Below are 25172 nucleotides of genomic sequence, written 5' to 3'. Positions count from 1 at the left end.
GCTGTGCTACACATGCGTCATCATTCTACATGCACAGCTATTGCACAAACACTGAGAAGTAGAGAACTACCATTGCCTTTCAGGACAAGGAATCCAGAATCACAGCAAACACAGCACAGGCCTTGGCACCAACCATGAAATCAAACCATTGCTCAGACAAACACACTGACCCACCAATTTTCCTGGTTGGAATCCATCCTCACACCCTCCTTGCTCTGCATTCACAGCTTTTAGTTGCACCATGGACCATATCCAGTATTTTGACTGCATGGCAGCCAAAGGTGGAAGACATGTCATTCAGTAATATTTTAGGGAAACAGAAGTATATCGAAGTCTTTGTCCTGGCAGTTGAACTCCTTCAAGGCATGGGTGGAAACTGCTCCCCAGCTCAACAATTAAAGAGATCTTTTAATGTTTTAAGGGTCACCAGCCACAATGAGGCCCAGCTCTAGACCTGGACAACAAACAAGGCAAGAATGGGAAATTTGCACAAGTGAAGGAATCATAGCTTAACATTTCAGAATATGTCAACTGTAGTCTACACGACAAAGGCATCTAGTTGTTAAAAAGAACACAGAGGACTCACACACGATCTCACATCACAGACTGTAGCCACAGTTCCTCAATGTAATTTCTTCAGACAATAAAAAAGGCAAGGTGCATGGAACCACTACTGTGGGCCCCATCTAACAACTAGGAGAAAGCGAACACTTAAACATGTCCCTCAGACATTTTGAAATGCAAACTTTTTCACCTGCCTTGTCTCTGGACAGACAGAATTTTTCTTCCTGCCCAAACTTCATGCAATACAAAGGTGCCTTTGCAGACAGATACCATTGAAAGAGAAGTTGCATGCACGACTTCTCCTGATCTGAGAGCAAGGACGCCTGCAAATGTATTTCTCTGCTCATAACCCTAATCTGAAGAAATATTAAATGTTCTCACATGCATAAGTGACATGCAGGTCCAATAAAACCCAGTCATGCATATATCAGCTCAAAGACACCATCATCCCTATTTGGCACATGAGTAACTTCAAAGGTTCATGGTGCTCAAATTTTAACATGACATGTATGTGTATGCTCAATAACTGCAAAAGAAAGCAAAATGATGAACCCACAACTTGTCCAGTTGGAATCTGGCCAGTGTGATGACAAAATATAAGACACCTTCAAAAGGCCAGCAATAAACCCGTGGAATCAAAAATACACATGGCATTCACACGTTACCAGAGACAAAGACCCACCTTCAGATCATTACAAGAAGTAAGGCACACTAACACTTGCTGAAAGGAAGGGATCACAGCATACTTTTCTATATTATGGCACTTAGAATAGGTACATAGTTCAGGTGTTTCGTAGGTAGTGAATACACAGTTTGCTCTTCCCAAAGCTCCCATTACGACATTTGTCATAAGTCCTGAATTAAGCTGTTAGTTCAGAATTGATGACAACATGACAACACACAGGAAGAACCCCCCAGGGCTCCCAGTACAGCTGGAGTAACATGTATTCTAGCCAAACTTCTTTGGGAAGATGGAACTCACAGTGCATGGTACTACAGAGAGCCACCGAACAGGGAAAAGAGCAAAAAGAATCTCGTGTCCTATAAAAGCCTCACACGCACAGCTCACACAACTCTCATCTCCAACCCTTCGCAAATCGCATGGTATTCTCTAACCCGCATAAATTAGAAGCACACGTAATTGCTGACATGATTTACACATCCATAGGTTACTAATTGCTGATAGGATACATCTCTTTAATTGGTAACGACTACAACGTATTTTCAAGCGCAAGCACATCCAGCTACATTTGAAATAAACCAACCTCAAAAGACGGGGAATAAGAAAAAAAAAAATCCCATTTCCTTCAATACCTCTTCACACGCAGCCACCCAGAGACTTCGTCAAATAGTAACGACTTCTAAAATTCCCTTTCGTCCTTATAACAAGCAAGCAGATATCAACAAGGGACTACTTGTTGTCAGCCCATTCCTCCACCCGCTGAAAAACATGGCAATATGAAGCAAAAAAGAGACATTTCCTTTCTCATCCACGTTATCACAGAGAAACAGAAGGGCTGGAAAAAGTAGAAACGATTAGCAGTTCTACACGGGAGTCTTATGTTCCGTTTCAAGACACTTTCATCCTACTCAAGCACATGTGCTGTTGGGAAGACAGATGACCGTGCTAATAACGCAAACTTCAATTTGCTAATAAGGCAATACGATTGTTCAGAAGAGCTAACAATGACAGGAAAAACGATATGACATGTCAGGGGACAAAATGAGAAACGACCTGATGCCTAATACAAACAGAAAACCCAGCTCTAACGAAATTCAGCATAACAGCAGCCCCAGAGCTCCTGCCTCCCACGCGTTCACCTCCCCGGACGAAAAGCCACCAGGACATTGTCTGCTCACTACACTTCTGAGAAGAAACATCAAGACATATCGGTCGGCCAGTAGAGTGGGTCAGTGAAAAATGTGTAACACAGTGACAACGTGATAAAAAAACCAAAGTCCTACTAAAACGAAACTCAAGCCAACAGCAGCCCCACTTCTCCTGCCTCCCACACGAACGGAAACTCTGAGAAAGGATCGCACATTCACCTCCCCGGAACAAGAACCACCAGCACACAGCGCGTTACCGAATGAGGCTTTGCCTTCCCTGTAACCAAACCTCTCTAGCATGTCTTAGGCTAAAATGATTTGGGAAGAAGAAACTCACGATAAATGATCCTACAGATTCGCACTGAACAGAGCCCCGGCCGAACGAAACTCAAGCGAGCAATAACTTCCCTGTAACCAAACCACGCTACGCAGGACGCAACAGAACACGGCAGGGAAAGGACAGAGAAGCAGCAGAGGGAAGCGTCGCGGAGAAAGGACGGTCATTGGAACTCACCGGGGGAGCGCCAGGGTCCTCCCCGAGCAGCGGCGCGGGCTCGGCGGGCGGCGGGCGGGCCGGGAGGGTGTCACAGCAGCTGGCGGCCGAGAAGCGGAGCTGGCTCTTGCGCGAGTCGGCGGTGAGGGACACCTCGTGCGAGTAGGACTGCAGGAAGGCGCGGACGCCGTCGATGCCCACGAAGTGCGAGGCCGGCACGCCGCGCAACGCGCCGCCGCCCGCCGCCGGCAGCTGTGAGCGGCGCCAGCGCCGCAGGCGCAGCGCCAGCAGCAGCAGCAGGAAGGCGAGGAAGAGGCAGGACACGGCCGCCACGGCCAGCACCAGCCAGCGCGTCAGGCTGCCGGCCGGCTCGCCCGGCGCCGCCGACGATGCCGCGCTGCCCAGCTCCGACAGCAGCTCGGCCACGCTCTCGGCCAGCACCACCGTCAGCGTGGCCGTGGCCGACAGCGCCGGCCGCCCGTGGTCCTTCACCACCACCACCAGGCTCTGCCGCGCCGCGTCGCGGGCCAGCGGGAAGCGCGCCGTGCGCACCTCGCCGCTGTGCAGCCCCACGCGGAACAGCCCCGGCTCCGTCGCCTTGGCCAGCTCGTACGACAGCCACGCGTTCTGCCCCGCGTCCGCGTCCACCGCCACCACCTTGGCCACCAGCGCCCCGGGCTCCGCCGAGCGCGGCGCCAGCTCCACGCCCGCCCAGCCCGCGCCCGGCGCAAGCAGCGGCGCCGCCGGCGGGTACAGCACCTGCGGCGCGTTGTCGTTCTCGTCCACGATCACCAGCCGCACCGACACGTTGCTGCTCAGCGCCGGCGCGCCGCCGTCCTCCGCCCGCACCCACAGCCCCACCTCGCGCACCTCCTCGTAGTCGAACGAGCGCAGCGCGTACAGTGCGCCCGTCTCCGCCTCCACCGACACGTACGACGACAGCGGCGCGCCCCGCACCCGCCCCTCCCCCAGCCGGTACCGCACGTGCGCGTTCTGCCCCCAGTCCGCGTCCCACGCCCGCACCCTCAGCACCAGCGCGCCCGCCGCGTTGTTCTCGGGCAGACGGGCGCTGTAGCGCGCCTCCGCGAACACCGGCGCGTTGTCGTTCACGTCCAGCACCCGCAGACACAGCACCGCGCTGCTCCACAGCGACGGCGACCCGCCGTCCGCCGCCCGCACCGTTACGTTGTACTCCGACACCTGCTCCCGGTCCAGCTCTCTCGACGTCACCACGCTGTAGTAGCTGCCCCGCGAGCTGCGCAGTAGGAACGGGACGTCCCCGTCGAGGGAGCACCGAACCTCGCCGTTCGCTCCCGAGTCGCGGTCTTGCACGTGCAGCAGGGCCACAACGGTCCCCGACGGGGAACCCTCTGAAATCTCGCTCAGCTGAGACATCACTGTCAGTTCAGGTGGGTTATCGTTAACGTCAGTTACGGTGATTGCAACTTTCGCCGTGTCGAAAAGCTCTCCTCCGTCCCGTGCCTGCATCTCCATTTCGTAGGTGTCACCTTCCTCGAAGTCCAAGCTCCGCACCAGCGTGATCGCTCCCGTCTCAGAGTCCAGCTGGAAAATCTGCGAGGCTTTCTCTGTGATTTTGTTCAATGAGTATTTCACGTGCCCGTTGAGCCCCTCGTCGGCATCGGTGGCCGTGACGGTGACGAGGGTGGAGCCCACGGGCACGTCCTCCGGCACACGCACCGTGTACTCCGCCTGGCTGAACACGGGCGCATTGTCGTTGGCGTCCAGCACCGCCACGCGGATCCGCGCCGTGCCCGTCCGCGCTGGCTCGCCGCCGTCTCTCGCCCTCAGCACCAGCTCGTGAAACGCCGCCTCCTCCCGGTCCAGCGCCTTCGCCAGCACCAGCTCGGGACGCTGATCCCCGCCGGGACCCGCTTGCACGGCCAGCGAGAAGTGCTCGTCGCCGCTCAGCTCGTAGCTCTGCACAGAATTCGGTCCCAAGTCCGGGTCGTGAGCCCCAGCCAGGGGAAACCTCGACCCTGCGGCAGTAATCTCACTTACTCTCTCTTCCAGCTCAATGTTCTTGAAGCTGGGAGCGTTGTCGTTAATGTCCATGATCTCCACTTCGATTTCGTGAATCTGCATTTCTCCCTCCACTATCACCTCACAGCGCAGCACACATTGTTGCACACTCTCGCAGATCTGATCTCTGTCTATCCTCTCCACCGTCATTAAATGTCCCGTCTTCCCGTGCAAAGCAAAATACTGCGTCCTCCCTCTGTCTATGATGCGGACGCCCCGATCTCGGAGCGCCGGCAGCTGCAGCCCCAGATCCTTTACCACGTCACCCACGAACGAGCCCTTCGGCATCTCCTCGGGAATCGAGTACCGCAGCTGCCCCCACGCCGCCTCCAAGGCCGCCACCAGCACGCCCCACAGCAGGGCTCGCTCCCGCCGGCCCCAGCGCCTCCCCGCCGCCCACATCTCCGCCGCGGCCCCGCCAGCACCGCACCGACAACGGCAGCTCCCCCCCCGCTTTCCTCGCTCGGCCCTTTTTCGCCGCTCCCGACCGCTGCCGCTGGCCCCTCAGCCTCGCTGCAGCACGGCTCCGCACCGCGGGGACGCTCGCAGACCGCCCGGCCGCCGAGCCAGCCAGCGAGCGAGCGAGCGAGCCGGGCCGCAGCGGGCGGGGCTGCCTGCAGCGCTCCGGCCTTCCTCTCGCTCCTCCTCGGTCAACAGCGGCGCCCGCAGCCTCGTCCCGGTACTGCACGCACCGAGCGCTGCCCAGCGCTGCCCGCCCGGCCTGTCCCACCCACACCTCGGGGCCACGGGGCAGTGGCCACGGAGACATCGCTTCCTTCCAGCGGTGATCTCCTGTGTCGGCTTTTCTCCAGCCGAGCTGTTCTTTCTTGATCGACCTGATCACGAACAGGAGGAAAACAGCGGCTTCCCCTGGTTGTGTTATGTCTTCCGCATGGGAAAACTTTTTTTTTTATATTGTTACAATATGGATATAAAATTATCTTAATATGACCTGCAAAATATTATGAGTCTTGTTTTATTAGTACAAAAGTAAAATCTCCACCACTAATTGCACAGCTTTTGCAGCAGCTGTACCTCAATTACTTCTTCCTCAGCCTTTCTGCAGATCAATAGAGCCTCATACTGCAACTCCACCTGCCACATCCGTTTCCCAAACCCCGACAAATAGCACTCAAGTCAGCAAAGAAGATCGTCCCTGAAAAAGGAGTTCTTCTCAGGAACGGCCCTTTTCTCTTGATCTTGTTACTTTTCAGCTGCCCATCGGATGCTGCTCTGAATGAGCCTCATTTTCTTTTCATTATCCAACACCATTTTGGTTGATACCTTAACGCTACAGGCCGTAGTGTAAGGACTACGCACTTAGGAGTTTGTGCTCCATTCTAGAGTAACTCAGCAGCAGGCAGTGATGCATATGACAAATAAAGATATTCACTTTAAACCAAGTACGACTATTTGAGAAAAAGGAGGACACAAAAAAGTATACAAAGGAGGATACAAAAACGTATGAAACTCGAACTTCTTTTTCCTTTTTTTTTTTTCCCCATTCAAAGGCTTAACAGCTGTAGGAAAAAAAATACAAATCAGGAACACTAAAAAAGAGCGGCAAAAATGACAAAATAACTGCATAAAGTATTCAGAAATATAATACCTTCAAAAAATTAGTCAGCTTCCCTAGCGCTACCATTTCTGCAGGGGTCTTCCCTCAGAATATTGGAGGGTACATGTCAGAGGCAGAAGAATGGTATATAACTTCCTTATTCGTGGAGTCACACGCACATTCCTTCGGGAAACCACCCTGAAACAGCATTAACCAAAGGCGTTGTGTTCAGCCATCAACAGATCCAAGTACATCGTTTCAGGGAAAAGTGATGAGGAAGGAAAAATCGCCAACACCAAGCGTCAATCCCATTTTCCCGTTGCGTAGTGTAGAATTAGTGGCTCTCATTGTACACAGCCAGTATCCGCCTTCACTGCTACTGGCATTTCAGAAAACACAAGCTTTATACACAAAACCTCTCAGGTGAACCTGAACCTTCAACCGCGAATGCACCATATGTGTCATACTAAACCCAAACCAGAAGACTGTGCTAGTAGGATAAGAGGAGAAGATTCTAACTACTACAAAAAAATTACCACGATCCAAGAAGAAGCCTCACAGCCAAGAACCTCCACGCCCCACGGAAACTACAGGATGGGCAGTTGATGAAGAAGAACGTTTCGCAGCCCTGTTGCCAAAAAAGCCGCAGTAGAGGATTATTTCATATTCCTTTATGGAAACATAGATGGGCAATAAATACCAAAGCAGAAAAACCAAGAGCCAACAGACCACTACCCCCAGCACGAGGTTAGGAAAGACTGAGAGAAAAGGACCGCGCCGGCTTACAGACCTGCGGGCCGTCGGGGTCGGCGGGCGGCTCTCCTGGGCCGGCGTTGCTGCTCGGGCTCCCCTTCCCGCTGGGCTCCCCGCCCAGAAGCTCCTCCGCGGGCAAGCTGGGCAGCCGCGGCGGCAGCCAAGCGGCCTCGGCCACGGCGCGGCCCGGCGCCACGCACAGGTTGTAGGAGTAGGGCAAGGTGCCCTCGCAGAAGTCGGCCGGGAAGGCGGCGCCGGCCACGGAGAAGCGCTGCGCGCCCAGGCAGCGCAGGACGGCGGGCGGCCCGGCCCGGCGCAGCCGCGCCAGCACGGCCAGCGCCACGCTCAGCAGGAACAGGGCGGACAGGAGCGCCAGCGCCAGCACCAGGTAGAACTGCAGCTCCGCCGGCGACTCGGCGCCCGCCGCCCGCTCGCTCAGCTCCGGCAGCGCCTCCTGCAAGCTCTCGGCCAGCACCACGTGCAGCGTGGCCGTGGCCGACAGCGCCGGCTGCCCGTGGTCCTTCACCACGGCCACCAGCCGCTGCTTCGCTGCGTCCCTCTCCGACACGGCCCGCGCCGTGCGCATCTCGCCGCTGTGCAGCCCCACGCGGAACAGCGCCGGCTCCGCCGCCTGCACCAGCTCGTACGACAGCCACGCGTTGCGCCCCGCGTCCGCGTCCACCGCCACCACCTTGGCCACCAGGTACCCGGCCTCGGCCGAACGCGGCACCACCTCGAACGCCTCCAACGCCGGCGCCGGGGCCGCTGCTCCCGGGCCCGCTCCCGCCGCCGGCCAGAGCACCCGCGGCGCGTTGTCGTTGCGGTCCAGCACGAAGACGCGCACCGTCGCCGTCGAGCTCCGCGCCGGCTCCCCGCCGTCCTGCGCCCGCACGACCACGGCGAACTCGCGGCACTGCTCGTAGTCGAAGGAGCGCTGCGCGTACAGCGCGCCGCTCCGCGCCTCCACCGACACGTACGCCGCCGCGTCCCCGCTGCCGCCCGCTAGCCAGTAGCTCACGCGCCCGTTGGCGCCCGCGTCCACGTCCCGCGCGAGCACGCGCAGCACCGGCGCGCCCGCCGCGTTGTTCTCCGCCACGTAGGCGCTGTAGGCGGCCTCCTCGAACACCGGCGCGTTGTCGTTCACGTCCGACACCTCCAGCACCAGCGCCGTGCGGCTCGACAGCGCCGGCCGGCCCCGGTCCCTGGCCACCACCGTCACGCGGTGCTCGGACGCCTGCTCCCGGTCCAGCGCGCTCGCTGTCACCACCTTGTACGAGCCACTCGACAATGCCACGAGCGACAGGGGCGCCTCGCCCGAAAGCTCGCAAGACACCTCCCCGTTCTCCCTGGAGTCCGGGTCTTTCACGTTCAGAAGGGCCACCACCGTGCCGGTTGACGCGTCCTCGGGCACCGGGCTCGACACCGACAGTATCGTGATTTCGGGAGCGTTGTCGTTCTCGTCCGTGATATTTATCTGCACTTCGCAGTGACCCGTGAGCCCGCCGCCGTCCCTCGCTTCCAGACCGAAGCTGTATTTGCTCTTCTCCTCGAAATCGAGGGGGCCCGCTGTCCTGACCTCACCACTCTCGCTGTCGACACTGAAAAACGCGCGGACGCCGTCCGGGACGTTGCTGAAGAAGTAGGAGACGCGCCCATTGGAGCCCGCGTCCGCATCCGTGGCCCGTACCCGCAGCACCAGCGACCCCGCCGGCACATTCTCTCGCACTCGCGCCTCGTAGACGCTCTTACTGAACACGGGCGCGTTGTCGTTGGCGTCTGTCACGTTGACGCGAACCTAGTCCCGGACCTCACGGGGTCCCCGTCATCCACCACTGTAAGCACCAGCTGGAAGGAGCTCTGCTTCTCCCGGTCCAATGCTCTCTCCAACAATAATTCCGGATGCTTCTTTCCACCCGGGCTTTCCTTCACGGTCAGAGTGAAGGCCGGGTTGTCAGTGAGCTGGTAAATCAGCAGCGAGTTGCTGCCCACGTCCACGTCTCGGGCCACCTCCAGTGGAAAGCGTGCCCCGGGAGAAGTCAACTCATTGATCTCGAGGGCCAGAGCCGCCTTGCTGAAGGTCGGGGAGTTGTCGTTGACGTCCTGGATGGCCACCTCGACGTGGAAAACGTTGAGTGGGTTCTCCACCAGCGCCTCGAAGCTGACGGAGCAGGACGCCGCCTCGCCGCACATCTCCTCCCGGTCCAGCCTCTCGCTCACGTACAGGTTCCCGTTCTCACCGCTCACTGTGAAGTATTGCAGCTGCCTTTTCGCGGCAGACGCCAGTCGCAGCTTGCGTGCCGGCAGGTCGGCCGGGCTCAGCCCCAGGTCCCGCGCCAGCGGCCCCACCAGCGAGCCTCTGCCCAGCTCCTCGGGGATGGCGTAGCGGAGCCGCTCCGCCGCCGCCCGCCAGCACAAGCCCAGCAGCAAAGCGGGCAGCAGCACTCGCCCGGCTGCTCGCCGCCGCCTCTGCCAGCCCGCCATTCTCGGCAGCGCTCGCCGCGCCTCTCCCTCCTGCCGCTGCCCTCCCTCCTTCCAGTCCCTGTCCACAAAGAGCGCAGGGGCCGCCGGAGGGCAGCGAGCGATGTGGACGCCGGCTCGGACGCCGCTGCTGCCCGATCCGCGCCGCTTCTCGCCTGCGCCGGGCGAGCGAGCAGCCTGCGGGGGCAGGACGCTGCGGCGGCTGCGGCTTCGGCTCCAGCGCCGCTCCGCCTCGGCCAACAGCGGCACCCGGAGGCGCCGCGACGCCACCGCAGCCGCCTGATGCCGGCCGGGGCTTTGGCCGCTGCGGTCCGAGCCGCGCTGCCAGCAGCTGCCGGGAGTCGGCGCCATCGGCTACGGAAAAGTGAGATTCGGCTTTCAGTTTGCCGACTTTGATCATATCCCTGGCAAGGCGAACCAGGCAGCTCTGTTCATAGTGGAATTGAAGCGTCTGGCTGGGGAACGTGTTCCTGAGTAGCGGAGGAGCGAGCAGACTTGGTACAGCAGAGGACAGATAAGTACAAGCAGGTGCACTGTACAGCAAATATATGGCATATTCCAGCAGATTCTATTCTTGCTGCAACTTATCTTTGCCCAACTCTTTTATTTCATTTCTACGAGCTTTGAGGAGCAGTAGCTGCAGCGTACTTCAGAGGTGAAGCTCTTGTAGAAAGGAAACTCCAGACCAACCTCTTAAAACATTTCTTCAAAATTACCTCTTTTAGGGAACAAGGTAATTATGCACATCTAGTAACATGGACGTGCAGCAGAAAGCTTCCCACATGCACAGAATACTACAATGACCAGTCAGAAGGGCAGCACTAGAGAAGGCAGTTTGCCTATGATACCAACACAATGATGTGTATTTTTCATCCACAATACAAAGAACACTCCAGGTGTGGGGTCATCAGAAAATAGCAAGGATAAAACCTCTCAACACCTATGAAAAGAACTTGATCCTCCTCAGTACCTCTTTGCATGATAATACGACTGCTCCTGGACAATCAAAGGAAATAATAGAATGGAAGAGTCTCTGCAAACCAACAAATCTTGGTTCATGCCCATGGAGAAAGCAGGACACATTAGGACCAGCTGCATCATTTCAAGTGCTACACAGACCACGAATTTGGAAACTACAGGTACATCAGACTTCCCTAAACTCTGGTTGCTCCAAGCAAGAGATGACTCCATGGATGACTACTGTGGTCATTCACAGGTTCCTGGTGGTAACTCAGTTCCCGGTTATGCCACTCTCACTGCTCCCTTAATCCCTACAAAGACATGGCCTACAGGACTCTGTTTCTCCTTCACAAGCTTCTCCCACTGTAGCAGTGCAAACTACTATACAGACACAATGTGGCTGTGAAAACAGGTTCTTCACCAGCAACAAGGCTATTCTCACGAAGTAGTCGTCGCAGTCTACTTCACATGAAAAGACACAGAAAAGAGGGTCACTTACCCCATTGTGTGAGCCACCACAGCCAGATCGCAAGAACAACCAAAGGCCATGAATACAACTGTAACAACCAAATTTATTCTAGTTACCCCACTACCAGGGTTCTCCAAAACAGCATCTAAGGTCCCAGGCAGGTGACACAAGCACAGACACAGGTGCTGCAGAATTCAGCCCTGGTAGAAGATCACTGGGCCTGCTGTGTTCACCTGTATTTCAAGGCTTCAAGCAGGTGCAGTCTTCGTCTGTGCTCTGCTCTTTCTCACAACAAAGCAGGAATCTCAGGCATAATGGTAAGGTGCCTTAGAGTTTCTCACAGGCCTGTGTTATCTAACACAGAGGTTCTACTTGTCAAGAATGTAAGGTCAGTAAAAAAATGTGTGAATCTATGTGTTTTTTCTACACTCCAGCTGCAGTTGCTAGAACTTCTCACCGTTCTTCTGCTATTCCCATACACCCATACTGAGCAGGTATTTGTGCAGAATCTCGCCCTCAGAAATTTCTGATTGCTTTACTAAGGTACTGCTTACATGCATTTCAAATAATTAACAGTAAATCAGAATGTGTTTTAAGACAGTAGTGATAAATAAAGCAACAAACGACAGAATTTTATAAAAATCTTGAATTAATAAGCCATTCACAATGAAAATACCTGTGTATATCAGGTAGTGCAATCCTGTGAGTAATTCTACCAAGTAAGAAATGAATGCTATGTCGGTGTTAAGACATACTGTCGCTACACACTCAGCTAGAGACCTCCCCCTAACTACACCTCTCTGTAAAAGACATTGTAATGAACAGTAAAGTGAATGAAAAGTACCCACAGGATAGTGATGACCCCTTGGAGATCAACCCTCTGTCAGCTGAAGAGACCAAATGGTTGCTGTGTGAACAGGCTTCTCGCGATCAGCAAGTTTGTTCTCACAAAATCATTCTGGGTGCAGTAAGACTCCAAATGTGCTCACCAGCTGGTAAGGAGCACAGAAGGAGAAAACAACCTTTCTAACCACTAACACTGTTAGGAATGCTTGCTACTCTCTTCCTTACAAATAATTTGCATCAATTTTAAACACTTAGCATCTAAAGATCAAGCACTGCTACACGAAAAACAACAATACAAACCAAGAAATAAGGCAACATAAAAAGCACAAATTAATAATCCTTCACAGCAAGAATATCTTGACCTTTCTATGCCGTTTGTAATGCACTCCAACAGAAATGGCAAAAATACCATCTTCTTTATAACACTTATACATCAAAGGCCAAATAAGAGGTTTATAGAGTCTATAAGCACAGGATTTGGTCTGGAAACACCCAGTTCTCCAACTCCACTCTGTCTTTGGAAGAGCACAGTGGTGGATCACAACCAAGGTGACCAAACAGTGCTCGTGGGCACACATGTATTTTAGAATTTAACACTTACCAACACGTACATTCACTCTTCTTCCACCCTCTTCCTCAATACAATGCCTGGACCTCACTTGGACTCAACTCCCACACGTACAAGGAATTTGCAGCAACACCTGGGAATGCCACCCCCGTTGAGGAAGAAGTACCTCCAATGTGGAAAACACACACTGCATTCTGGTACACAAAATTGACACTGCTGTCACTGTTGGCTGAGAAACAGGCTGTGTGAGGAACTCTCACACATGAGACAAGTACAAGACCCATACCAAAGCAGGCACACGTGACTCTACCTTCATTTCCAGTAATGGCTTACATTCATCCTAATTAATAACTGTTTAATGAAAAAACTGTCATATAAGGGAAAAGTGAAAATAAAGTGAACCGAAGATGTGCTTGAGAAAAACATTGCAACTAACATGCCGTTCAAGACGAAAATAATGTTCTACTTGTAAAATTCCCTCCTATAAGTAACACAGCTCAGTGGCTGGTAAGGAGCACAGAAAAAGAAGAGAACCTCTCTAACAAGTACCTTTATTAAGAATATGTAGTACTCTGTTTCTCACACACTACTTTCAACTATAATAAATAATAAACAACACAAGATCAAGTGCTACTATACAGACAAGCAGGTAATGACATGAAAGAAGCCATAAGGCTGCATTAGAAGTACAAATTATTAACCTGTCAAGGCAAGCTATATACAGGGCCATTAACATTCCATTTCAAGGGAATCTGACCCTACTCAAGCACATGTGCTTCTGGGAAGACACATGATCCTGCTAAAAACATAATCTTCCATTTGCTAATGATGTAACACATCTGTTCAGAAGAGAAAATACTGACACGAAGAACAGTAAGAAACGTCAGAGAACAAAATGAGAAACAATGCCACACATGATAGAAAAAATAAATCCCTGCTCCAGCAAAACTCAAGCCAGCAGCAGCCCCACTTCTCCTATCTCCCACACCAGCTGTAGCACTGAGCAATGATCTGACATTCACCTCCCCGGACCAAAAGCCACCAGAACACAGCCTGTTGCTGAATGAAGCTTTGCCTTCCCTGTAACCAAACCTCCCTACACAGGAGGCAGAATATGACAGGGAAAAGACAGAAAAACAGCAGAGAGAAGGTGTGTACAGGAACTTCACCTGCACTCAGACAACTAGATCAGACACCCTGAGGGCGAGCTGTAGCTCCTCACAACAAGTAAGGGAACAGTTAGAAACATATAGAAGTGAACGGATCAGGTGGAATAACATTTCTTAGGACAAAGGTTTTGAGCGGACGCCACTCAAATTGCATGGTACACCAATAGGCACACCCTTGAGTTAACCGTGACAAGAAAGGAAATTACTATCTGTTCTTCTATAATGCACTACAATCACACCAAGAAGGGACATCTACTCACCACCATTCTGAGGAGAAACAGAAACATTCTAAGGCACACAGATGATAAATGGCCATAGTAAAAGAGGACTGGTCATCCAACAGAGACTGGCTCATCAAATTAATGTCTTAGGGGGGATCTCCTGCCCTCTTTTATGACACACACAGTTCCTCAGAGATGTGACTCCTGCTAAGTCACATTTACCTGTATTCCCCACCCACAATAACAGAACATCTCCTGCCTTTCACATTCACTGTAGCATGAGCAAGAGGCACAAACACATGACACATTACTAGATGAAGCCATGTTGATAATTACAAGTAAATCTAAATACACAGGTGACCACATAAAGAAAAACAAAAACATAAATCAGACAAGCAAGGCAAGGAAGCATTAGAAGAGAAAGTGTTGTCAGAGAAACTCACTCTGAGTACTTCAAAGACTTCACTACAGGCATTAAAATTCATCCCTGAGAGCGCCTGGATATCACTGAGGCCACAAGCTGCAAGTGGAGCCCCGAAGTCTTCCTCTGGACTACATTGTAAGGTGTCTCATTGTAAGAAATAGTCATCAGCTCTCAGCAATTCTTCTAATATGCGGCCTACTCATCTCCCACAAGTAGGACGCCATATGTGTAAACACCTTATCAAGGGCATTGTTCTCAAGCTAAGTCTTCTGAGAAAGTATAACAGATTCTCTTTTAGCTTCTGCTTCATTTTCTTCACAACTAAAATTCTGTCTAAGGTGGTTGAAGGAAGTATTTGCTGCAAAACAACACTCACACTTTCAAACGCAAAAGTGTTGACCGGATATGGGGAAAATGAACCACAACTTCCAGGAAAAAAAGGCCTGAAAGTCTAATTACAACTATGAACTAACTCTACATCACAATGTTCCAAGGAGACAGAGATGGATAAAGGAGATTTCACAAAGGAATTATAAGCTGTTTTACGCATGCAACATCATTCTACATACACAGTTGTGCACTTTATGGTTAGAGACCAACCATTGCCTTTCAGGACAGGGAATCCAGGATCACAGAAAACACATCACAGGCCTTGGCACCAGGCATGAAATCAAACCATTATTCAGCCAAGTCACACTGACCCACATATTTTCCTGGACGCAATCCAGGCTCTCACCCTCCTTGCTTTGCATTTATGGCCTTTAGTTGCACCATGGACAGTATGCACTATTTTGAGTGTACGGCAGCCACAGGCAAAAGAACATTTTAGGGAAACATAAGTATATCACAGTCTTTGTCTTGGCAGCTGACCACTTTAAAAGTATGGATGGAAACTGCTCCCCCAGCTCAACAACTAAAGAGAGCTTTTAATGTTTTCAGGGTTACCAGCCATAGCGAGGCCCAGCTCTAGACCTGAACAACAAACAAGGCAAGAATGGGAAATTTGCACAAGTGAAGGAATCATAGCTTAACATTTCAGAGTATGTCAACTGAAGTCAGTATACAAGGTATCTAGTTGGTAAAAAGTTCTCAAGAAACTCATACAGGATCTCACACCACAGACCATAGCTACAGTCCCTCAATGGAATTTCTTTGGAGAATAAAAAAGGGAAAATGCACAGAACCACTACCATGGGCCCCATCCAACATCTAGGAGAAAGTGAACCTTAAAACCTGTCTTTCAGACATTTTGAATTATACCACAGTAAACTTCTTCACCTCCCCTGTCTCTGGACAGACAGAATTTTTCACCCTGCCCAAATATCTTGCAATAGAAAAACTACCTTTGCAGACAGACACCATTGAAAGAAAAGTTGAATGCAAAATTCTCCTCATCTAAGAACAAGGACCACAACACAGATGCCTGCAAAGTGATTTCTCTCCTCATCACACTAATTAGAAGAAATTGTACATGTTCTCACATGTCTAAATGACATGCAGCTCTCATAAAGGCCCTGTTGTCCAAGTATCAGCTCAAAGAAACCATCATCCCCATTCACCTTGAGTAACTTGGAAGGTTCATGATGCTCAAATTTCAACATAAAGTGTATCTGCATGCTCAGTAACTGCCATTCACAGGAAACATCATGCAACAAGAAAGCAAACTGATGAAACCACAACTGGGCCAGGTGAAATCTGAGCAGCATAATATCAAAAACCAAGACACCTTCAGACTCATATCAAAAGGCCAGCAATAAACCCAGAGAATCAACAAAACACATGCCTTCCACATGTTACCAGATACAAAGGTCCACTTTCAGATCATTATAACAAGCAACGCAAGAAGATAACACCTCCAGAAGAAAAGGGATCACAACAGACTCTTCTATATTAGGACACTTGGAGTAGGTACGTAGTTCAGTTATTTAGTAGGTAATGAATACACAGTTTGCTTTTCCCAAAGTCCAGAATTAAGCTGTTAGTTCACAACTGATGGCGACATGCCAGCATACAGGAAGAACCTCCCAGGGCTCCCAATACAGCTGGAGTAAATCTCTTGTGTCCTTCAATAGCCCCTCAAGCACAGCTCACACAGCTTTCATCTCCACCCCTTCACAACTTGCATGGTTTTCTTTGACCCACTTAATTTACAAGCACATGTCATCAAAAGCTTGTAATAAACAAAGTTCGTATTTATATATTAAAAAAACTCAGATCTCTCAGATCGTTATTACCTTTGTTTAAGGAGAGCACTGAGCTGCGAGTGCTCCACTGCCTGCATATTCTTAGGTTAGTAATTGCTGATAGGATACAGCTATTTACGTCGGGAAGACATCTGACGATGCTAATAACGCAAACTTCAATTTGTTAATAATGCAACAGAACCGAAAAACTAACACATTGTAGGGGAAAGGATGAGAAACGATCAGGCATGTGATCAAAAACCAAACTCCTGCTCAAACGAAACTCCAAACAGCAGCTGCAGAACTTCTCCTGGCTCCCACACCAACTGTGACACTGAGGAACGATCCCACGTTCAACTCCCCGAGGCAAGACCCACCAGCACACAGCGCGCGGCCGAACGAAGCTTTGCCTTCCCTGTAACCAAACCTCCCTAGGCGGGACGCGGCAGAACGCGGCGGGGAAAGGACAGAGAAGCAGCAGAGGGAAGCGTCGCGGAGAAAGGGCGGTCATTGGAACTCACCGGGGGAGAGGCGGGGTCCTCCCCGAGCAGCGGAGCGGGCTCGTCGGGCGGCGGGCGGGCCGGGAGGGTGTCACAGCAGCTGGCGCCCGAAAAGCGGAGGTGGCTCTTGCGCGAGTCGGCGGTGAGCGACACCTCGTGCGAGTAGGACTGCAGGAAGGCGCGGACGCCGTCGATGCCCACGAAGTGCGACGCCGGCACGCCGCGCAAGGCGCCGCCGCCCGCCGCCGGCAGCTGTGAGTGGCGCCAGCGCCGCAGGCGCAGCGCCAGCAGCAGCAGCAGGAAGGCGAGGAAGAGGCAGGACACGGCCGCCACGGCCAGCACCAGCCAGCGCGTCAGGCTGCCGGCCGGCTCGCCCGGCGCCGCCGACGATGCCGCGCTGCCCAGCTCCGACAGCAGCTCGGCCACGCTCTCGGCCAGCACCACCGTCAGCGTGGCCGTGGCCGACAGCGCCGGCCGCCCGTGGTCCTTCACCACCACCACCAGGCTCTGCCGCGCCGCGTCGCGGGCCAGCGGGAAGCGCGCCGTGCGCACCTCGCCGCTGTGCAGCCCCACGCGGAACAGCCCCGGCTCCGTCGCCTTGGCCAGCTCGTACGACAGCCACGCGTTCTGCCCCGCGTCCGCGTCCACCGCCACCACCTTGGCCACCAGCGCCCCGGGCTCCGCCGAGCGCGGCGCCAGCTCCACGCCCGCCCAGCCCGCGCCCGGCGCAAGCAGCGGCGCCGCCGGCGGGTACAGCACCTGCGGCGCGTTGTCGTTCTCGTCCACGATCACCAGCCGCACCGACACGTTGCTGCTCAGCGCCGGCGCGCCGCCGTCCTCCGCCCGCACCCACAGCCCCACCTCGCGCACCTCCTCGTAGTCGAACGAGCGCAGCGCGTACAGCGCGCCCGTCTCCGCCTCCACCGACACGTACGACGACAGCGGCGCGCCCCGCACCCGCCCCTCCGCCAGCCGGTACCGCACGTGCGCGTTCTGCCCCCAGTCCGCGTCCCACGCCCGCACCCTCAGCACCAGCGCGCCCGCCGCGTTGTTCTCGGGCAGACGGGCGCTGTAGCGCGCCTCCGCGAACACCGGCGCGTTGTCGTTCACGTCCAGCACCCGCAGACACAGCACCGCGCTGCTCCACAGCGACGGCGACCCGCCGTCCGCCGCCCGCACCGTCACGTTGTACTCCGACACCTGCTCCCTGTCCAGCTCCTGAGCCGTCACCACGCTGTAGTAGCTCTCCCGCGAGCTCTGCAGCAGAAACGGGACGTCCCCGTCGAGTGAACACCGCACGTCGCCGTTCGGGCCCGAGTCCCGGTCTTGCACGTGTAGCAGGGCCACCACCGTTCCTGACGGGGCGTCCTCAGAGATCTCGCTCAATGCTGACCGCACCGAAATCTCGGGCGCGTTGTCGTTGACGTCGGTCACAATGATCGCGACATTTGCTGTGTCGTAAAGGCCCCCGCCGTCTCGTGCCTGCACCTCCATTTCATACGAGTCGCCTTCCTCGAAGTCCAGACACCGCACCAGAGTGATCGCTCCCTTCTCCGCGTCCAGATGGAAAATCTCCGATGCTAAGTCCGTCGCCTTCTTCAGTGAGTACTTCAGATTCCCGTTGAGCCCCTCGTCGGGGTCGGCGGCCGTGACGGTGACGAGGGTGGAGCCCACGGGCACGTCCTCCGGCACACGCACCGTGTACTCCGTCTGGCTGAACACGGGCGCGTTGTCGTTGGCGTCCAGCACCGCCACGCGGATCCGCGCCGTGCCCGTCCGCGCTGGCTCGCCGCCGTCGCTCGCCCTCAGCACCAGCTCGTGAAACGCCGCCTCCTCCCGGTCCAGCGCCTTCGCCAGCACCAGCTCGGGACGCTGATCCCCGCCGGGACCCGCTTGCACGGCCAGCGAGAAGTGCTCGTCGCCGCTCAGCTCGTAGCTCTGCACAGAATTCGGTCCCGAGTCCGGGTCGTGAGCCCCGGCCAGGGGAAATCGCGACCCCGGGGCTGTCATCTCGCTGATTTTCTCTTCCAGCTCAATGTTGTTGAAGCTGGGGGCATTGTCGTTAACGTCCGTGATTTCCACTTCGATATCGTAAACTTGCATGTCTCCCTCTAATATCACCTCACAGCGCAGCACGCATTTCTCCAGCAGCCGGCACAGCTGCTCTCTGTCTATCCTCTCCGTCGTGACTAGATGTCCCATCTTCCCGTTCAGGGAGAAATACTGTGTCCTACCTTCGGAGACAACGCGGACGCCGCGGTCGCGCAGCGCCGGCAGCTGCAGCCCCAGGTCCTTGGCCACGTCACCCACGAACGAGCCCTTCGGCATCTCCTCGGGAATCGAGTAGCGTAGCTGCCCCCACGCTGCCTCCCACGCCGCCACCAGCACGCCCCACAGCAGGGCTCGCTCCCGCCGGCCCCAGCGCCTCCCCGCCGCCCACATCTCCGCCGCGGACCCACTGATACCGCACCAACAACGGCAGCTCCCCTCAGCCGTCTCCTGCTTCGGCCCCTGCTCGCCGCTCCCGACCGCTGCCGCTGGCCCCTCCGCCTCGCTGCAGCACGGCTCCGCACCGCGGGGACGCTCGCAGACCGCCCGGCTGCCGAGCCAGTCAGCCAGCGAGCGAGCGAGCCGGGCCGCAGCGGGCGGGGCTGCCTGCAGCGCTCCGGCCTTCCTCTCGCTCCTCCTCGGTCAACAGCGGCGCCCGCAGCCTCGTCCCGGCACTGCACGCACCGAGCACTGCCCAACGCTGCCCGGCCGCCCTGTCCCATCCGAAGCTCGCGGCCACGGGACAGTGGCCACGGAGACATCGCTTCTCTCCAGCGGTGATCTCCTGCTTCGTCTTTTCTCCAGACGAGATATTCCTTGATCCTCGAAATGATCACGGGAGGAAATACGAGACCTCCTGTGGTTGTGTTATTTGAACCGCATGGGAAAAACGCATCTGTGAGGGCAATTTATGTAAAGTAAAACATGACGTGTAGAATATTACGAGTCTTACCCCAATAGCGCGAAAGCATAATCTCTTCTACGAGTTGCACAGCTTTTTGTAGCAGTCGTGCTTGCATTACGTTTCTGTCACCCATTCTGCAGATCCGAAGTGTGTCATAGAGCCCCATTAGTTCTCCCACACTCTGATCAATAGAGGAAAGCAGCAATGAAGATATTCCTTGAAACAGACACCTGTGATTTCCTTATCGGGTTTTTTCTAAGACGTTCTTTTCAACGGTGCCTGTTAGATTCCTTTAGTTTGGAAAAAACTTCCAAGATCATTGTGTCCAACCATTAACCTAATACTGCCAAGTCCCCCACTAAACCACGTCCCTAACCACATCTACGTCTTTTAAATATGCCCAGAGATGGTGACTCCACCACTCCCTGGGCAGCCTGTTCTAATGCCTGACCACACTTTCCGTGAATAATTTTTTCCTAATATCCAATCTAAACCTCCTCTGGCAAACTCTGGGGTATTTCCTCTTCTCCTAGCTCTTGTACTTGGGAAAAAAGACGAACCCCACGACGCTGCAACATCCTTTCAGATAGATGTAGAGAAAGATATGGTCTCCCCCCAGCTTTATTTTCTCTAGGCTAAATAAGCCAAGCTCCCTCAGCTGTTCCTCAGCAGACCTGTGCTCCAGACCCGTTACCGGCTTTGTTGCTCTTCTTTGGACGTGCTTCAGCACATCAATGTCTTTCTTGTAGTGAGGGGCCTAAAATTGAACACAGTATTATTATATTACACCATATTATTATGTTATGTTACTGAATACAGTGTTATTTCTTCTGCATGAGGAAAGTTACTTGTTAATGATGATAAATACAAAGTAAAATATTTTTTCTTATTTTAAGGTGCCGAATATTACGGTCTTTTCCTATTTGTACAAAACCATAATCCTCGCCGTGAATGTTTGTAGTGGTTATGCTTGAATGGCTGATACAAGGACAGCAAAAGAAAACTGGCTCTGAAACACAAAACGTGATAGTCACAGCCCCAGAGAACAAGATATATCAGGCTCATTAGCCCAAGTAGCAGGAACTCTTCTTTAAAAACTTCACTTCATACGGAACACGGTCTAAATTTTCCACTCCACCATTTGGCCAGAACCACTGCCCTCCTCAAACTGCAGTGGAAATTCCTTTGCGAGTACAGCAAGAAGAATAGCGCACACATCTGCCTTGACTCCTGTACCTATTCTGTATCTCGTATTACCAAATGGGGAGTCATTGCAACCATACCACAAACTGATTTTGTCCAACGTCTTCTTACGCGACTCTTAACCCGATATTCGTCTGTTCTCAACAGTATTTTTGAACTGGACGAGAGCAATTGAATTGCACTGAACTGTCGGCGCAGCTACAGATAAAGCAAACAATACTGTAGGAGACAAGTACAGCTGCATACCCTAAACTACGCGGATCACGTTCAAGTACATCGGTTTGAGAAAAAGGTAATGAGGAAGAAAACAACTCTAACACCAACCGTCCACCACGTTTTTCATCACGCAGGATCATAAATTTAGAGCGTGACTTCCCCATACAAGCGTTGTAGTCAACAACTCCTGGCTGAACCTGAACCTGTGATTACCGAAGAAACAAAAAGTGACTCCACGAGATGTTTGCTGTAAGTGGAAGACGAATACTCGGATCTTTCATTTCTTCACGGAGACAAGGACTAGTACTCCCCATTCACACCACTCGGGAAAACCCAGGGGAAACGGGACGAAGATTCTGAAAAGATCAAGAGAAAACACCGAGAGACCGCGGACTTACAGACCTGCGGGGCGTCAGGCGGCTCTCCCGCGCCGGCGCTGCTGCTCAGGCTCCGCTTCCCGCCGGGCTCCCCGCCCAGAAGCTCCTCCGCGGGCAGGCTGGGCAGCGGCGGCGGCAGCCAAGCGGCCTCGGCCACGGCGCGGCCCGGCGCCACGCACAGGTTGTAGGAGTAGGGTAAGGTGCCCTCGCAGAAGTCGGCCGGGAAGGCGGCGCCGGCCACGGAGAAGCGCTGCGCGCCCAGGCAGCGCAGGACGGCGGGCGGCCCGGCCCGGCGCAGCCGCGCCAGCACGGCCAGCGCCACGCTCAGCAGGAACAGGGCGGACAGGAGCGCCAGCGCCAGCACCAGGTAGAACTGCAGCTCCGCCGGCGACTCGGCGCCCGCCGCCCGCTCGCTCAGCTCCGGCAGCGCCTCCTGCAAGCTCTCGGCCAGCACCACGTGCAGCGTGGCCGTGGCCGACAGCGCCGGCTGCCCGTGGTCCTTCACCACGGCCACCAGCCGCTGCTTCGCCGCGTCCCTCTCCGACACGGCCCGCGCCGTGCGCACCTCGCCGCTGTGCAGCCCCACGCGGAACAGCGCCGGCTCCGCCGCCTGCACCAGCTCGTACGACAGCCACGCGTTGCGCCCCGCGTCCGCGTCCACCGCCACCACTTTGGCCACCAGGTACCCGGCCTCGGCCGAACGCGGAACCACCTCGAATGGCTCCAACGCGGGCGCTGCTGCTCCCGGTAATCTGTCTCCCGGTTCCACCGCCGGCCAGAGCACCCGCGGCGCGTTGTCGTTGCGGTCCAGCACGAAGACGCGCACCGTCGCCGTCGAGCTCTGCGCCGGCTCCCCGCCGTCCTGCGCCCGCACGACCACGGCGAACTCGCGGCACTGCTCGTAGTCGAAGGAGCGCTGCGCGTACAGAGCGCCGCTCCGCGCCTCCACCGACACGTATGCGGCCGCGTCCCCGCTGCCGCCCGCCAGCCAGTAGCTCACGCGTCCGTTGGCGCCCGCGTCCACGTCCCGCGCGAGCACGCGCAGCACCGGCGCGCCCGCCGCGTTGTTCTCCGCCACGTAGGCGCTGTAGGCGGCCTCCTCGAACACCGGCGCGTTGTCGTTCACGTCCGACACCTCCAGCACCAGCGCCGTGCTGCTCGACAGCGCCGGCCGGCCTCGGTCCCTGGCCACCACCGTCACGCGGTGCTCGGCCGCCTGCTCCCGGTCCAGCGCGCTCGCCGTCACCACCTTGTACGAGCCGCCCGACGACGCCACGAGCGACAGCGGCGCCTCGCCCGACAGCTCGCACGCCACCTCCCCGTTCTCCCCGGAGTCCCGATCCCGCACTTTCAGCAGGGCCACCACCGTGCCGGCCGGCACGTCCTCCGACACCGGGCTCGACACTGACGTCAGTGTCACCTCGGGCGCGTTGTCATTCACGTCCAGCACCACCACCTCCACTTCACAGTGCGCCACCAGACCGCCCCCGTCCCTCGCCTCCACCAACAGTGTGTAGCCCCTCGTATCCTCGAAGTCCAACGTTTCCTTCAGTGTGATCGTCCCCCTCTCTGCGTCCACGACGAACTTCTGAAGCACCTTGGCCGGCATTTTTCCGAAGCCGTACGTGATGCGGGCGTAGGTCCCGGCATCCGCGTCAGAGGCGGAGACATTGAGTACCGTCGAGCCCGGCGGCGCGTCCTCCCGCAGGCTCACGAGGTACCGGTCCTGCACGAACACGGGCGCGTTGTCGTTGGCGTCGGTGACGTTGATGCAGAGCTGGGCGGTGCCGCTCCGGGGCGGGTCGCCGCCGTCCAGCGCCGTCAGCACCAGCCGCAGATTCGGCTCGCGCTCCCGGTCCAGCGCGTGGCGCAGCACCAGCTCCGCGAACTTACTGCCGTCTTGGCTCTCCTTCGCCTCCACCGCGAAGTACCCGTTGGCCTCCAGCTCGTAGCCCTGCAGCGAGTTGCTGCCCACGTCCGCGTCTTCTGCCTTGCCCAAGGCAAAGCGGGCGCCGGGAGAAGTCAACTCATTGATCTCCAGCTGGAAATTGTCTTGAAGGAAGCGCGGCGCGTTGTCGTTGACGTCCTGGATGGCCACCTCGACGTGGAAAACGTTGAGCGGGTTCTGCACCAGCACCTCGAAGCTAACGGAGCAGGACGCCGCCTCGCCGCACATTTCCTCCCGGTCCAGCCTCTCGCTCACATACAGGTTCCCGCTCTCCCCGCTCACCGTGAAGTATTGCTTCTCGGCGCTGAGCCGCAGCTTGCGTGCCGGCAGGTCGGCCGGGCTCAGCCCCAGGTCCCGCGCCAGCGGCCCCACCAGCGAGCCTCTGCCCAGCTCCTCGGGAATGGCGTAGCGGAGCCGCTCCGCCGCCGCCCGCCAGCACAAGCCCAGCAGCAAAGCGGGCAGCAGCACTCGCCCGGCTGCTCGCTGCCGTGTCTGCCCGCTCGCCATTCTCGGCAGCGCTCGCCGTGCTCCTGCTTCCTCCTGCCGCTGTCCTCCCTCCTTCCAGTCCCTCTCCGCAAACAGCGCAGGGAACGCCGGAAGGCAGCGAGCGATGTGGGCGCCGGCTCGGATGCCGCTGCTCCCCAATCCGCACCGCCTCTCGGCGCTGCTGCCCGTGCCGCTGCCGCTCTGGCCGGCGCCGGGTGAGCGAGCAGCCTGCGGGGGCCGTTCCTCCTCGGCCAACAGCGGCACCCAGAGGTGCCGCGACGCCACCGCAGCCGCCTGGTGGCCGCGCTCTGGAGGGCCCGGGTTCCTCAACGGGGTTTGATGCCCAGCTGCGGGGTCCCACTGTCATTAGAATCAGGAAGCGCAGAACCTCTCGCTTGCTGCGACTCCAAAGCCGTTTAAAACTAAGGGACGCTGTCTGCTGCTTTTAGGCCATCTCCTTGTGGTACAATGAATATTGAACTGTAAATATTCATGGCAGAGCAAGAAATAAAGCTGCTCAATAAAATACAGATGAGACTTTAACATCAAGATACGATTGTATAGCTATAGGAGACCTTTTTAGCACTCTGTAAGGTATTTTTAATTCTACTTTCCTTACCTGCGAGAAATACCTAGGAAAAATTGTATTGGAGTAATCAATACACAATCAGAAGCAGAAGGAAGCAAAATTAATTTCAATCCTTTTAGGCAAGGCCTGACAAGGGTTTCCTCTTCCTTTTGGCCATCTAAGTCTCTGGCTTTATTTCTGTTGTAAATTTGTATTTTAGGGAGAAGAAAATTATACTGAGAACTATAGAACTCAGTATTGTGTATAGCTCTAGGCTGAGATAGCAGAATAATCTTTCTATTTTGTTCCTGATCCACAGAGTTTCTTGCTTTGCATCTCCATACTACAGGTGCTGACAATGGGAA

At 55.2% G+C, this 25172-nt stretch overlaps 3 protein-coding genes across 3 annotated transcripts in view; all 3 read right to left on the bottom strand.

The window, feature by feature from the left end:
- LOC135993789 (protocadherin gamma-C5-like) overlaps window positions 1–24260 on the bottom strand; it is a 118931-nt gene extending 94671 nt beyond the window's left edge. The window contains exon 1 of the mRNA XM_065643863.1: window positions 21831–24260. Coding sequence (XP_065499935.1) covers window positions 21831–24260 — 2430 coding nt within the window. The remainder of the gene's footprint in view (window positions 1–21830) is intronic.
- Window positions 2819–5696, bottom strand: LOC135993732 (protocadherin gamma-A12-like). Its single transcript, XM_065643759.1, is given in 4 exon segments — window positions 2819–5361; window positions 5364–5571; window positions 5573–5639; window positions 5641–5696. Coding segments are annotated over 4 exon segments (2874 nt in total).
- LOC135994073 (protocadherin gamma-B1-like) lies at window positions 7234–9790 on the bottom strand. Its single transcript, XM_065644369.1, is given in 2 exon segments — window positions 7234–9035; window positions 9038–9790. Coding segments are annotated over 2 exon segments (2484 nt in total). The 5' UTR covers window positions 9720–9790.
- Window positions 24261–25172: the final 912 nt, after the last annotated feature.

The sequence above is a fragment of the Caloenas nicobarica genome, chromosome 13, assembly GCF_036013445.1.
Source record: "Caloenas nicobarica isolate bCalNic1 chromosome 13, bCalNic1.hap1, whole genome shotgun sequence".
Lineage (NCBI taxonomy): Eukaryota > Metazoa > Chordata > Aves > Columbiformes > Columbidae > Caloenas > Caloenas nicobarica.
Note: the sequence above shows the minus strand (reverse complement) of the source record. Positions and strands in the feature narration are given on the sequence as shown.